Source organism: Chaetura pelagica, unplaced genomic scaffold, assembly GCF_000747805.2.
Source record: "Chaetura pelagica isolate M959 unplaced genomic scaffold, ChaPel_1.0 scaffold112, whole genome shotgun sequence".
NCBI lineage: Eukaryota > Metazoa > Chordata > Aves > Apodiformes > Apodidae > Chaetura > Chaetura pelagica.
The window spans coordinates 3,438,113-3,448,622 of NW_009952798.1; the positions used below are offsets into that span (position 1 = coordinate 3,438,113).

Sequence of the window (10,510 nt, forward strand, 5' to 3'; positions counted from 1 at the left end):
GGGGCGCTCTCCGCCTTGTTGAGGACCAGGTACATCTCGTAGAACTTCCCCTGGGGGATGGCACCATGAGGCACCAGCAGGCTCACCCCTAGCAGGGCACACACAGGTGTTCAAGTCACCAAAGGAGGGAATAAACCACCAAGGAGAAACCACCCCTTCTCCCCAGCCAGCAAGCACCAGGACAGCAGCGAGCTAGGGCAGCTCAGCCCAGAAGAAACATCTCCAGATGTTCCTCAGCTGCACCACTTGCAGCTGGAGGAGCCAGGCCACTGCATTAGGAAGTAAAACCACCTGCTGGATCTGTTTTGCAAGGCACTGGCAGAGCTGGCCAGGGAAATCCCAGGAGGTTGTGACCTCCAGCCTGAGAAACCTGGCTTGGGAAGGACTTGCTGCCTTCCTCCCACAAGTCAGCCCTGGGACAGCAAAAAGCTGCAGGGCCAAGAGCAACTCTTGGGTGATTCAGCAGCCAAACGTGCCCTTCCTCCCAGCCCCAGGGGCTTACCAGTGCCTGGGATGGTCAACCTTCCCCCCAGGTAGCCAAAGGTGCCACTGGCACTGTAGCCGTGTTCCCGGGGCAAGCTGAGGAGATGCTGGGAACCCAGGGATTTGTTCCACGCGTTGCCGAAGTGGCCGTCCCTGCTGCTCTCCCCTGGGTAGGTCCCAGCAGAGGGGATCCCCCCGAGCAGGTCGGTCCCGTCGTGGAGCCCGGGGGAGGAGGAGGTGGTGGTGGAGGAGCTGTACACCTTGATCTTGAGGCTGGGGAGGGGGTCGAGGAGGGGGGAGTTGGTCATGGGGATCTTGTCGGAGGAGTCCTGCAGGGCATACACGGGGCCGCGGTAGATCCCGGCGCTGGCCGTCAGGTCGGGCTGCATCGAGGGGTGCAGCAGCTGGGGGTTGTCTGGGGGAGGAGAAAGCCATGGAGGGGATGAACCTGGCCCACCAGGCCCTTCTCTCGAGGAGGAGGTAGGTCCTGCAGGGGTTTGGGGGTTCTCACCGTGCCGGGAGGTCTTGAAGTTGACAGGGTGGAAACCTCCCGTCAGAGCGGCCGAGGAGTCGGTGATGTCCGTGTCGAAATCCCGGCACCTCCTCCTGTACACCACCACCCCCACGGCCATCAGGATCACCACGAAGACAAAAATGGCCACCACCAGCCCGGCGTACAGGGCCACGTCACCCGTGGCCTCCAGCACTGGGAGGGATGAAAGGAAAGGAGGTTGAAGGAAGGAGCGGCAGAAACACGTGCCAAATCCCACTGGCGCTTCCCAACCCCACCAGCGATCTGGGGACAGAGGCATGAAGGGGAAGACATGTCCTAGGCCTGCTGGAAAGGCTGTGGCAGGAGGATGGAAGGTGTTTTCTAGGAGCAGTGCAGAAGTCAGAACGATGCCAGAGACAGGGATGGGGGTGTGAACCCCTCACACTCTTAGAGGACACCTTGCCACAGCACGTGCAAACTTTGCTGGAGCACCCAGGATCATCAGGGTTGGGCAGCTCAGATTCACAAAGCTGTCAACCTTCACAATCCCAACAGAGACAGCCCTGAGGAGCAGACATAACACCAACCCCTGCACTTCACAGATGTGTATCCACCGGGAAAGATCAAGTGTCACCTTATCTATCCAGACACCCCTCAGCTTCCCTTCCTCTGCCACAGGGCTCTGGTTTTTTTTCAACACCTGGAGTATCTTGGTTATATCTGCCCAAAAAGGAGAGGGATGAAGAGGGAAGGTATAGCATGGGGAGACCTTACAGTGGCCCTCCCGTAGCTGAAGGAGCTAGAGAAAAGCTGGGGAGGGACTTTTCACAAGGGCATGGAGTGATGGGATAAGGGATAATGGTTTTAAACTGGAAGAGGGGAGATCTAGGTGAGACATCAGGAAGAAGGTCTTTTCTGTGAGGGTGGTGAGACCCTGGCCCAGGTTGCCCAGGGAAGCTGTGGCTGCCCCATCCCTGGCAGTGTTGAAGGGCAGGTTGGATGGGGCTTGGAGCAGCCTGGGCTGCTGGGAGGTGTCCCTGCCCATGCAGGGGGTTGGAACTAGGTGATCTTTAAGGTCCCTTCCAACTCAAACCAGTTTAAGACTCTAGGTTTCTGTGGTGAAGGCTCCAGCAGCAGGAGCCAAGCACACTCAGCCCATTCTTTTCTCCTTCCTCCCTCCAGGTATCTCCAGCCCTGCCATGGATGTGACAGAAGTAAAACCAAAGCACTGCTAAACACAAACCAAATGGCCATGAAATGAGCACTTACGGTGGCTTTTGGGTTCACTTAGAACTCTTCTATCTGTCAGGGGAAAAAAGTTAGAAAACAAAAGGTGAAGGTGGTGATGGGGATGAGATGAAACAGAAGGTGTTGGGGGCGGGGGGGGAAGCCAGCCCAGGGGACATGAGGAGGCTCAGCATGGTGGGGAGGGACAGGAGAGCAGCACTGTTCCCTGGGACATGCAGCAAGACAGGGAGAAACATGGAAGAGGATGACCCCACATCCAGCCAGGCCCTGGAGCCCACATCCTCAGCTAAGAGGACTTTGGGCTGCAGCAGTGTTCAAGGGGACAGAGGTGTCACACAGCAGCAGGTGGCAGCATTGGCCTCTCAGCCTCTCATCCTAGAGCAGCACCCTCAGCATTGTTGGGTTGGCTTTTTTCCTGACTTGCTGCTTTCCTGGTGGGACTGAGAACCCTCCCTGGCTTGTTCCCACAAACCACCACCAGCCTGACTCCAGCCGAGACCCCAAACCTACTGCTGCTCCAGAAGCCTTGCTGGGACACTGAGACCAAAAAACATCCAGACTTCTTTTCCCAACCCTTCCCCCACAAAATTCTTCCCACCCAGTGACAACCACCTTGGGAAAGGATGAGTCTGGTTAGAACAAAACCTGGTTCAAGACACAGATTCAAACGCAGGTGGTGCCAGCAGAGCTGCGACCTGCCCCGGGGGGCCAAACAGCAGCTTGGCTGAGTGCTGGAACACCATGACCACCACCAGGGTGGCCTCCAGCAGGAGGTCCCTGTCCCCAGCCATACTCACTGTGCAGGCAGAGCCCGTCGGTGCAGTTTTTGGAGTCGAGGAGCAGCCCAGAGCAGTCCCTGCCGCCGTTGCGGGGGGCCGGGGCCGCGCACTCGCGGCTGCGCCAGTGGGTGCACTCGGTGCTGCAGGCTGACCACTTGCTCCACTCTGTCCAGGCACCATCCACTGTGGGTCACCAAGCACAGGAGCGTCAGTAGAACCCCCAGGCATGGCTCACTCCCTGCTGCTGGGATGTCTCTGGCACCAGAAGGGTACCCATGCCCATCTCAGAGAGCTTCGAGGGGCGAGCGTTATTCCCAGCAGACCCAGCTCTCCGGCTCTTTCAGATGCTGGTTTCCCCCATTCCCATCTTCTCCAGGAGCACAGATGGGAATGGGCAGTGTGGCTTCTGAACCCCTCCTCACCTGGGCAGAGGGTGGTGCAGGTGATTTTCTGGAAAGGCTGCCCATCACAGAAGGAGCCCCCGTTGAGGGGCGCGGGGTTGGTGCACGTCCGGGTGCGCTTCTGCCAGCCCCGGCCACAGCGGTTGTTGCAAGGAGACCACTCGGACCAGGTGGACCAGCCACCATTCACTGCAAGAGGAGACAGGCAGCACAAAGCACATCACCAGAGCTTGTTTCAGCAGGGGCTGGAGCTGAGCCAAGGGTTCACCAGGTCCCTACATCTTCTGGGACGCCCTTGTGAAAAGTAAACCACGAGGCTCCTCCTCATGTCACCCAGCACGTCTACAAAACACTCACACCTGTTTATTGGCCCTTTTTCCACTTGGCCACAATTCTTTCACCTGGCCACAGCAGGCCTTTGGCTTCCTATCAAAGTTCAGCTTTGAGAGTCAAAGCAACCTGGCTGGATCCAACTTCCACCCACTTTTGCACCCGACCAAGAAGTCTTGCCAACACCTACACCCACCAACCTCTCTCCTAATGACCTGCCGAGGTACCTGCTGTGCAGACATTGGCTATTACCTCATTTAATGCCATACCCTGGTGGGGTTCACTCCTACCACTCCCAGGAAGCGCCCACATCTCCCCTTGAAAACATGGCTTGGGTCCCCTCCCCAGGAGCAAGGGTAGGTACCATAGACGATGACAGCAGCCGTGGTGCTCCGGCGCTTGGCCACGATGTTCTTGGCCATGCAGGTGTAATTAGCAGTGTCCAGGAGCCGGGCCTGCTTGATGATGAGGTTGTGATCAATGGTGATCAAGAAGTTGGTGTCCTGGGTGGGATCAATGACATCCTCATTCCTCAGCCACTCCACCTGGCAAGGCAAAGGAAAGGGACAGGGTAAGGATGGTGAATAAGCCAAACAAGAACTGGACAGCCAGCCAGGAAAATGGAAGTGTCCATCCGACGTGCTCCCCACTGCAAGGATCTCCAAGGGCCCCAAAGCTAAACTAGGACACCACCACTTAACCAGCTGTTGGGGAAGGGTGTGAGTTGACACCAGCACAGAGCAGGGGTGTGGGCACCACCAAGGACAAACAACAGGTCAGAGGTGCTGAATTCACCAGCCCCGAAGGAGAACAAACCCCTCCAGACCAGCCTGTGTCCTGCCCCAAGCCCTCATCACCGAGACCACCCTGTTCCTCAGCACCACAACCACTGACTGGCCAACCTCACCTCTAACTGCATTGATTTCTCCTTGAAACCTGAGGAGAAACCTCCTCCGGGCCTGACCAGGGCACGTTACTGCTGTTTTGGCCAAGGATGGAACATCAGGGCTACCACCAACACACAACTCTTGGGGAGCAATGGAGCTGCGGGCAGGGAAAGCACCACTCCTGTGCCAGGAAAACCCATCAGAAGGGACACCTCACCCAGGCATATTCTCTGGGGTGCTGAGCTGCTCACCTCAGCCTGTGGCACCCCCTCGGGTGGGCGACACTGCAGCAGCACCTCGTGCTCCAGTGGGACCTCCTTGCCCAGGGGCTCCTGGTCAAAGTTCTTCCGTAGGTCTGGGAGGGAAAGGAAAGCACTGCAGAAACAGCACAACCTGCTAAACCCTGGTGGGGAGGAGAGCACACCCTTCAGCACCAGGAGCCCACGAGTAGGGAAATCCCTCTGACATAGCACAGCCAGAGCAAAACATGTCCTGGGATGGAAGGAGCATCTTCTCCAGGGTGGATCAGAGACAGCACATGGTGCTCAAGGATGACGCTTTTCCTCCTTCATGTGCTTGCAAAGCTTCTATCTCCTCCTGTCTTTATCCTTTGGGGCTAAAACCTCAGCTGAACCATTTTTTTCCCCCCTCTGGACCCTTCTTTGTTTGGCTCCTGTGCCAGCACTGAAGCAAATCCCCACATTTCAGGGCTATGGGGTTGTTCCTCAACCCTCCCTAGGTGATCCCAACCGAGCCACTTGATGGTAACCCAGCTATCCAACTCCAGTGCTGAAACGGGGAACAGCTGCTGCTGAAAAGCCCCAGTGCTTTGGGGAAGAGGGAGAAGCCCACAGGGATATGCAGGGTCCAGCTCCAGAGCTGTGGAAGAAGCAGGAACATCACTAGATGGTGCTGCAAACCTCCTCTACAGCACCCAGCCCGCTCTGGCAGGGCGACCAACCTCTGGGATCATCTCCAAGAACCACCAAACCCATGGCTGGGGCCAAACAGGCTCCCTCAGTAGCCAGCCCTGTGCCTTGTAACATTTCCTCCCCCCCCCCTTCCCGTTCAGACTAAATCCTTCACCAGGCAGTTCCCTTTTGGAGAACGTGCCGGATTATTAGCCCTCTAAGAGCAAAATCTGTCGAGGAGCAGGGAAGCCTGGCTCCTCTTCCTAGAGCTTTGCCATCTCATTTGCTAAGAGAGCCAATTCAGCTGGGTAACAGCCCGATTAACTCGCCCTCCATTAGGCTGACACCCACCAACAGCAGCTCAGAGAAGTGACATATGACAGCAGGGACACGGAGCTGCCGATTCAGTGCTTCCCGTTGGGATTAGGGAGGGTAATAAAGCCCAGGGAAGAGTTGAGCAGGCTGATGGGCAATGTGGTGTTAACCCACCTAGTGCCACAGCCACCCTCACCCCAGGTAGGTCAGAGCAGGGCTGCTGAGAAGCAAGGCTAGGGGTGGGATTGGGGGCTAAGACCAGGGCCATCCAGCGAGGATGGGTGATCTCCAGCTGTTCAAAAAGCACTGCTTTCACCAGGGAGCCAACTTCTGGAGGTGGACAACTCCAAGCGTGCACTCAGCATGGCTGGGGAGGTGCCAGGAAGCTGGGAATGAACAGCCTGGCCACTCTTTCAAGCAGCACCCACCTGGCACGAAACCAGCCTGGGTCACCACCTCAGGCTTTGCAACCATTTCTAAACCCGCCCTCTGGAAACCCTTTTGGGGGCCCCCAAAGTGGAAGAGAAGGTGGAAGAAGGGTTCACTGAAATTCAACGAGGAGCCTGCGAGCGGGAGCACTACAGGGAAGCAGGGAGCACCTGAGGAGGGGTCACACCTGAGCAGGTGCTCCGTGTTCCAGGCACTTACAAGCGATGCGGACGTACGCCCGGCGGCTCTTGGTGGTGCCAGCAGAGCTCCAGGCCACACACTGGCACCAGTAATCTTCTAAGCCAAAGAGCTCCTCCACCTGCTGCCGGGAGACCTCGATCTGCACCTCCCTCACCAGCACCCCTGGAAGGAGACAAGAGGGGTGGCATCAGCTCCGCAGGAGGGAAACTGAGGCAGCAGCACCCACGAGGAGGGCTGGTGATGGCACTGAGCTCACAGGTGGGATGGCAGGGGGTTTGGAGGCAGCTCAGAGGCATCCAGGTTTGGCACCTCAGCAAAGCACAAGAGACAGTTCCTCCTCTGAAGGGTGACTTGGGCCTGAAGCCAAGACAATGTCTCATGTCAGAGAGTCATCCTTTTTTTGTTTTTCCCCTCCCAGTCTGGCTGGGCAGGACCAGGACCTCTTAACCATTTCAACAGGCATCACTCTCCTCCACCAGCCCCCTTCCCTGGCACTTACATCCCTGTCCCTGCCCAGACCCCCTCACCACCCACTGGGTTTGAAAGATACCTCCAAAGCTTTGCTGTGGGGAGAAACCAGCTCTGGCAGCTGCCCTTGAAATACAAGACAAACAAAAGACCTTCAGGAAACCACCCAGGGATGATGGCATTTCATGCCCAATGACCCCAAGAAGGGGTTACATGCCTCCATCATGCCCAAATACCCCCATGAAGGCTGCCAGAACCCCCTGGCCATGCCAAAGGTGGCACTGCCATATGCAGGATATGATCCCCTGGACCACAAGATGCTGAGGCTCACCTGAAACATCAACCCCTCACAGCGTGGCCATCACTAAGGGCAGAGGGGACTTGGGAGTTTACTTTTCCTTATTTTCAGCAATAGCTGCCCCCCTTTTTGTTGTTGTTGTTGTTTTCCAGCTTCTATTTATTAAAAAAAAGGCCTCAAGTTCACAACAACAGAGAGCTGTGGGCTCCCCAGCTGTAATTCTGAGAGGAGCAATTACCATCTCTCTGCCACCTTCCTGTGGAAGAGCTGACAAATAGGCCCTGAGGAAATGCAATTTATTTTGACACTAAAAGAAGAAAAAAACTCACAACAACAAACAACTAAGGCACTTGGGGGCCAAGCACTTTTGGAAAAAATCAGGCCTCCAAAACCATCTCGTCTCTCCGGAAAGTCTGGACAGGGTGGGATGAGCAAGTCCTGGGAAGGTGAGGAGTTATCCTGCAAATCCCCCTGCTGTCTCCATAATCCCTGAAACAAGGCCAACCCGGAACTGCAGGCTAAGCTTCTGGCTCACAGGAGTGACAACTGGAAGGGCTGGGCATCCCAACACAGCTGCTCTTCCCCACCTCGTCCCTTCTCCTCTGGCTGAATGATCCTCTCTGACTTGGCCTATTTTTTCCTTTCTTCCCCACGAAATGGTTGGGATGAGACACAGAGCATTCCTGAGCCTGCCTCATTCAAGATACTGTCACCTTTCAGGCTCTTTCTACCAAGCTTTTGATGCTGTGACACTTGAAAACTCACCTAACTGGGTTAACCCCAGTTCCCCACCCGTGCCCTTTGGGGCAGTTTCCTCTAGGAATGGCAAGCACTGCAAATGCAGGGGGGTGTGATTTTTAGCACCCATCCTGGTCCAAGTTCCCCTTCTCTTGGGCAGATATGCCCATGGCAGCAGAGTTTCCCATGCACAGCATCACCCCTGCACCCAGAGGATCCCTGGCTTTGCCTGCTGACAGCAGCAAGGCCACCTCTGAAGCCTGGGTGAAGAAGGTGCACATGGTTTCCTCCCCCAAATTGCTGGCACATGTTCTGCATCTGCAGGCTGGGACGGGAGAGGGAGGAGATGTTGGCCCAAAAGCAAATGAGTCTCCCATAAAACCAGGGAAGCTCCTGCTGCACAGACTTTCTGTTCCCTTGCCTCTATCTCTTCTCCAAGCTGTTTTGCTCAGGAGCTGCATGAGGCAGGTTAGGGGGTATTCATCTGAGATGTGGGGTCAGAAAGAGGGCTGGAGCAGCTCTGCTCTGGAGCCAGGCTGGGAGAGTTGGGGTGTTCAGCCAGGAGAAGGGAAGGCTCCAGGGAGACCTGAGAGCACCTTCCAGTGCCTGAAGGGGCTCCAGGAAAGTTGGGAAGGGGCTTGGGACAAGGGCAGGGAGGGATGGGATGAGGGATAATGTCTTTAAAGTAGAAGAGTGGAGATTTAGATGAGACATTAGGAGGAAATACCTTAGTGTGAGGGTGGTGAGAGCCTGGCCCAGGTTGCCCAGGGAAGCTGTGGCTGCCCCATCCCTGGCAGTGTTGGAAGGGCAGGTTGGATGGGGCTTGGAGCAGCCTGGGCTGGTGGGAGGTGTCCCTGCCCATTCAGGGGAGGTTGGAACTGGATGATCTTTGAGATCCAACCCAAACCAGCCTGTGATTCTATGATTTTTCCATCATTAACCCATGAAATTCCCTGATGCAGGATGCTGGGACTGCCCAGAGGAGAAATGAGTCCTGACAACATTGAGAAATTAACCAAGGGGAAAATTTATCCAGGGCTGGACCACACTGACATCATCACCACTGAACCAGGCCCAACTTGAGGCAGTTTCCACTCCAGGAGAAGAAGCTTTAGGAGAAAAGGCTCAAAAAAAGCTGTGGGGAAAAGAAATGTTCTTCCCTTTGCAGAGCAGGTTCAGAGAGGCACCCCAGCAAGGACTGGAAGAAGATCTGAGGAGATGGCAGGGAAGGGCAAGGCTGGGGGAAAAAAGGGAGAAGAGGAGGTTCTGTAAAAGTACTTGTGCTCCTCCAGGTTGACAAGGTGTCTCCTCTAAGATCAGGCTGATTTCTGGGGCCAGCCCAGCAGTTCAGAAGGCCACCTTGGTCTCAAGCCCTCTGGAGGGGATGGATGCCGCAGGCTCAGGGATTTGCAGAGAACAGAGCTTACCTGACTCTTTTCCTCCCTTCCTGCTCAGGCCACAGGTACCTAAATTGGTGCAGGCAAGGTGGGAGCTGAGCTGAAGCATCCCAATTTTAGCAAAGCTCCTTGATTACAGGACACATCCAACCCCCACTCCTTGCTCTCGTGCCAAGATGTTTCCAAGCAGGGGACAAGCCGTTCTGCAGTGCCCAATCCCATGGAACAAAACACCCCCTAAAAATGCCTAAACCAGCTCCTTGCCTCTTATTTCAGACAGCCAGCAGCTGACTTGCCCTTCCAGGCAGGGAAGAGCTCATCTGCCATGAAAAGGCATTTCAAATCCTACCTGCCAAGGAGCTCATTACCCATCTAATCCCTTTGTGACCCTGAATAAGCTGCCAGCCTTTGCCACCCCTCGTGGCAAGGACTCCTACGTGTTGATTAGGCTTTTTGAAGGGAGGCATTTTGTTTTAATCAGTTTTCAATGTGCTGCCTTTCAAATCCCATTTCATGACCCCAAATCCTGTGAAAGGGTAACTGTGCAAGCAGGGGAGCTGAATTCCCCAGGCTTCTAGGGAGTAGGGTGACCATCATCACACCTTCATCAATGGGCTGGAAAGGGGCAGCTCCTTTGCTAAAATCCACTGATGATCTGGAAAGAGAAACGTGGACCAAGGAGGTGGGAAACACACAAAAGCAACCTCATGAGCTTGGGAATGAGAGAAACGAAGAGACCTGTTGGTCCACCTGGAGGAGAATCACCTCCAGCGCGGATGTGCAAGGGAGAGAAGGGCAGAAGCACCTGGGAAGGAGAGAGGGGAAGTGCAGATGGGGTGGGTTTGCTCACCAGTGACCTCATCCAGGCTCTCCTTGGTGATGTGGTCATTCTGGCTGACCCACTCCCCGTTGCACTTGAAGTAGATCTGGGTGGCGGGGTTGGCGCGGCAGACGAGCTCCACGGGCTTGTTCTTCACGATGTAGGCATCCTGTGGCTCCAGCAGGAAGTGAGGGAGGGTCTCTGCTGGGGCTGAGGGGAAGGAGTCGGGCAGCACTTCACTGTACTCCAGCCCTGCCAAGGGAAGGAGAAGGTCAGGAGGTGCCTCGAGTCCCAGCCCAGCAGGGATGCAAC

At 55.8% G+C, this 10,510-nt stretch overlaps 1 protein-coding gene across 1 annotated transcript in view; it reads right to left on the minus strand.

Annotated features, from left to right (window-relative positions):
* UNC5B (unc-5 homolog B (C. elegans)) overlaps positions 1 to 10,451 on the minus strand; it is a gene marked incomplete at its 5' end in the record, with an annotated part of 13,591 nt that extends 3,140 nt beyond the window's left edge. Inside the window, 10 exons of the mRNA XM_009994873.1 lie at positions 5 to 88; positions 503 to 898; positions 995 to 1,189; positions 2,246 to 2,278; positions 3,022 to 3,186; positions 3,426 to 3,593; positions 4,099 to 4,279; positions 4,873 to 4,976; positions 6,496 to 6,639; positions 10,229 to 10,451. Of these exons, the coding sequence (XP_009993175.1) occupies positions 5 to 88; positions 503 to 898; positions 995 to 1,189; positions 2,246 to 2,278; positions 3,022 to 3,186; positions 3,426 to 3,593; positions 4,099 to 4,279; positions 4,873 to 4,976; positions 6,496 to 6,639; positions 10,229 to 10,451 (1,693 nt within the window). The remainder of the gene's footprint in view (positions 1 to 4; positions 89 to 502; positions 899 to 994; positions 1,190 to 2,245; positions 2,279 to 3,021; positions 3,187 to 3,425; positions 3,594 to 4,098; positions 4,280 to 4,872; positions 4,977 to 6,495; positions 6,640 to 10,228) is intronic.
* Between the last annotated feature and the right edge of the window lie 59 nt (positions 10,452 to 10,510).